Raw genomic sequence first — 4,632 nt, forward strand, 5'->3', positions numbered from 1 at the left:
CGTGTGTGTATGTATGTGCTTCCCATGCACCCAACCTGAAAATTCTAAATTTACTGTGATAAATAAAAAGAGCAGTGCTAACATCCTTGGTCAATGGAAGTCTTCAAGATAGGCTATGAACTCCTATTGGGAGAAAAGCTGAAAAGGAGTTTCTAGATTCACACAATATATTGAACCAGAGAATTTTTTTTTTTTTGGAGAATTTTAAGGATTTCATCACTCTTTTGATTTCATCATTTTGTTTGGTCACGTTGCACTGTGAAAGGGTGGAAATATACTGCTACAGTTAATAATGAGTCTATACAACAATCATTTTCTTAATAATTCAGTATGTATGCATTTCCTAAATTTTACAGGTAATATTTATTGATTTACATTGAAGAAACAAACATCCCTGGACACTGCAGTAATAGCTCTTCGGAAATAAAGACAATCCGCTTACCTTCCAAAGTGTCGCTTCAGAGGAAGCCTTCCAATATCTTGGATAAAAGAAATCTGTGCTGGAAACAAAAATAACGCAAGTTTTAAAAATTAGACCAAAATATAGGAGAGGAAGCACTCTTACCTGTATTTTTTAGAATCAACATAGCTTTCTGCAATATTTCCTTATGAATCATACAGAGTAGGCTGACTACCTAGTTCTTTAACACAGCGCTCTTTCTCAGTGCGGGTTGTTTCAGTGTCATTTACTGGTCCATTTATGCAAATAATAGATGAGTATTATGGCAATGCTCACAGAATCAGTCTCTGACTAGCTAATTTATAAATAGCTGAAATTGCTGAAAACGAAAATAATGCAAGTTTGAAAAATTAGAACAAAGTATTGCTATTTTCGCATAGTCTTGACAGTCTCTTCTTTATATATATTTAGCTATTGAGAAGACACTGCAAAAGATACAGCAATTCAACAGTTTTCACACGGTTGTGAAATTCAGTGACACTGATTACATTCTTCATGTTGTATCACTATTCTTAAGCACCTTTTCCAAATTTACATGGATTCACTGTCCCCTAAATTTCCTACAAAAATAAGTTGTTCTTTAAATTTGATCTCATGTAGATAGTTCTTAAAAGAACACAATGTTCAAAGTAGACACTCTTATAGTTAGGTCAAACTTGATTGATTTTTAAAAAGAGCTCCAGTCTTGAAATTCACAGAGGTAGTTCCACAGGGTACTACAGGTCCAGTACACCCTGTCCTACAGGGTCGCTATGAGTCAGAATTGACTCAATGGCAGTGAGATTAGCTTTTATTATTTGTCTATCTACTCATTCTTCCTCCTTCCTCTTTGACCTGAACTTTTCACTCTCATTTACCAGCTCCTTCTACCCCACCAGATCAAAGAACACATACTGAACAGTGAGGCCTCCACATTTCTTCTCCAGTCCTGTCCCAGGTCACCCAAGAACTGGTGCATTAACATGCAGGTGGGAATCTGAAGTCATCATTTTCAGAGAACCCCCAAAATATCTATCGATCGACATTTCAGGATCTTCCCCAAAGTGAAGCCTATCTGTTGATATATCTGGTCACTTACAGGTTCCAGTTAACTCTGTAGTGCCTCATTAGAACTATGGACGTAGGTGAAAACTTCGGTAGACATATCAATAATAGAAAACACTTGACAAGTATAGACGCCTCCTCGTTTTCACCGACCCTCAACTTCACCAAGCATGATATCCTTTCCCAGGGACTGGTCTCGTCTGATATCAAGTCTAAAGTACATACGATGAAGTTTTGCTATACTGGCTCCTAAGAATCACTCTGGAAAGAAATATGTTTGTTCTTCTGGCAGTACTTGCAATATTCTTCGTCAGCATCATAATTCAATTGCATCAATTATGTGCTTCCACAAAGAATTATGTCAAAGTATTAAAACTGCTTCCACAAGCATTACTTATGGATTTAAGCAAAATGACATCCTTGGCATCAATCTTTTCTGTTTATCATGATGTCCATTGGTACAGTTGTGAAGACTGATTTTCTTTACATTGACTGATACTACATACTGAAGGCTGCGCTTTGATCTTCATCAGTAAGTGCTTCAGTCTTCCTCACTTTCAGCATACAAGGTTGTGTCATCTGCATTATTGTAGGTTGTTAATTAGCCTTCCTCCAATCCGAAAGCTGCATTCTTCCTCAGACAGCCTGGCCTCTTGGAGTCTTGCTAAGACAACTGTGACATACACTTCTCCAACTTTAAACCTCACAGTAGTCCCTTGTTCTTTCTGAACGACTGACTGTCTTTTAGTCCATATGCAGGCTCCACATGAACATCATAAAGTATTTTGGAATTTCCACCCTTTGAAATGTTATCCCTAGTTTTTATAATCCAAACAAACTTTAGCATTAATTTTTAAGATATGGAGGGCCAGCCATGGTATGGAACAGCAAATCAAAGCTTTTATCCCACTCAACCAAGCAACAGTTTTCATTAGCTACTGAAAAACACCTGCCTTGAGTATTATGCACTTTCAAGGTCTACATGGGATGAAAGTCACAATAGTAATTCAAAATATTAGATAGAAACTTGGCAAGAAGTGAGTTTATATTACTGGGAGAGGAATAATTCAGAAAAAAAAAGGTGAGAATATGTAAGCAACTCAAATAATGTAGTCAATGCCAATGAAATGTACATATAGAAATGGCTGAATTGGAATGTTTTGCTGTGTATATTCTTAGCAACAACAAAAATAAATTTAAAAAAGGAAGAAAAGTAAATATCCAAGAATATAAAAGAAAACTAAAAAGTTGGAAAAGCCTATAATTTCCCCTAAACCAATATAATCTTCATCAGAATCTCAACTATACAAGCTAATGATCAAAGCATACATTTGATCATCTTTAGAAAAATTATGAAAATGCAAGTTACTTAATATTAAAACATTGAAAAATTATAATTTAATTTTTGAGTCCCTGAGTGGGCTACTTGATTCACACAGTCAGCTACTAATTTACAGGTTGAACAGTTGAGTCCACCCAGTGAGGCGACCTACTTCTGAAAATCCAGTTATTGAAAACCCTCTGTAGCAAGCACCATGAGTTGCCATGACGTGAAACTGTCTCAATGGCAACTGTTTTTGTTAGTTTGGTTTTAGTGTACAAAGATCAGTGATAGTAAAGCTCACTGCAACTATGTACAGGAACAGGCCAAATGACTATGGGAATTTTGTTATATGATAAAAACTGTAAATATACTGTAAATCAGTATATAAAAGAATACCCAAACCCCTACCATCAAGTCAATTCTGATGCACAGCAACCTTGTAAGACTCAGCATACAATCTACTGACTGACCTCCCTTTTGGGTTTCTGAGACTGTAAATCTTCATGTGAGCACAACAGCTGCCTATTTCTCCCATGGAGAACTTGGTGGGTTTGAACTGCTGACCTTGGGTTATCACCCTATCACACTGTGCTACTATGATTCCTTGGATAAAAGGGTCAATTATTTTTAAATGGCATTGGGAAACCACCATAGCAATTTGGAAACTTATTTACTAATAGAAATCTTTACTTCACTCTATTTAACTAAAAACCTTCTAAGTGGGTGAAAGATTTAAAGCACACATAAAAGCTTACTTAAACTGTCAAAATACTAGAAGAAAACTTAAAGACACTAAAAATAGTTTTCTGGGGAAGGCCTTTCCATAGGAAAGCTAAAAATCTGACCACAAAAAAATTAATAATTTGGGTTAGAAAATACATTGTTTAAAAACTATTAAAAATGATACATCATGGGCTAAGAAAGAGAAGGAATTGCTGCTTAAGGGGTGCTGTGTGTGTCTAGAGTGATGAAAATCTTTTAGAAATTGATAGTGGTTAGTGATGATTGCAAAACCTGTTGAATGTAATGAATGCTACTATACTGCAATACACTTAAAAATAAACAAATGTGTCAACTTTTAAAAAATGTTTATCATATATATTTTTTAACTCATCCCATTCGGGGCTCTTACAACTCTTACAACACTCCACACATCAATTACATCAAGCATACCCATACATTTGCTGTCATCATCATTTCCGAAACATTTTCTACTTGAACGCTTGGTATAAGCTCCTCTTCTTTCCCCTTCCCCCCTCCTACCCTCATGAATCCTTGATCAATTATATATTTTTATTATCTTTTTTTTAAGGAAAAAAGAAGCTTAAATCTCATTCTGTTAAAAATACAAATAAGCATCTTTGTACATGCAAAAAAGAAAGTCAGGAAGAACTAACATCAATCTGTTAAAAGCAATTACTTGAATTACTTAGAATACTTGTGTATTAATCTATTTAAAAAACAAACAAACATGTATTGATTTATGGTAAGAAAACTAAGGGAAAAACATAATGAGCTGAATATAGAAATTTGGTGATATAAGACAATACTTTCTTGAGTGTAAGATGGAAAGGACATGTTATTACCTGGATTTCTCATAGGAATAGTCAGCAGAGCAAGGTACGGTAACAGTTGAGTTTGGAGGCATAAGGCTGGTAAGCAGAAGTCAGAAAAAAGTGCTTTTGCTGCCAGGCAATTGTCTCGATACTAGACAGGGAAGAAAATGTTAAAACGGAAGCTGAAAGGAAAAGTACAACTAAAATAGAGTTATGTTTTCCTAGCCGAAGTTCACTTGCTATGAAGT

The 4,632-nt window shown here is 35.3% G+C and overlaps 1 protein-coding gene across 1 annotated transcript in view; it reads right to left on the reverse strand.

Annotated features, from left to right (window-relative positions):
• The window catches only part of RAD17 (RAD17 checkpoint clamp loader component), a 44,417-nt gene that overhangs the window by 3,691 nt on the left and 36,094 nt on the right, over positions 1-4,632 (reverse strand). The window contains exons 15-16 of the mRNA XM_004703689.4: positions 4,415-4,535; positions 443-500 (exon numbers count right to left, since the gene is read on the reverse strand). Coding sequence (XP_004703746.1) covers positions 443-500; positions 4,415-4,535 — 179 coding nt within the window. The remainder of the gene's footprint in view (positions 1-442; positions 501-4,414; positions 4,536-4,632) is intronic.

This window comes from Echinops telfairi, unplaced genomic scaffold (genome assembly GCF_000313985.2).
Source record: "Echinops telfairi isolate 266 unplaced genomic scaffold, ASM31398v2 ScPeMD7_7469;HRSCAF=8507_1, whole genome shotgun sequence".
Taxonomy (NCBI): Eukaryota; Metazoa; Chordata; class Mammalia; order Afrosoricida; family Tenrecidae; genus Echinops; species Echinops telfairi.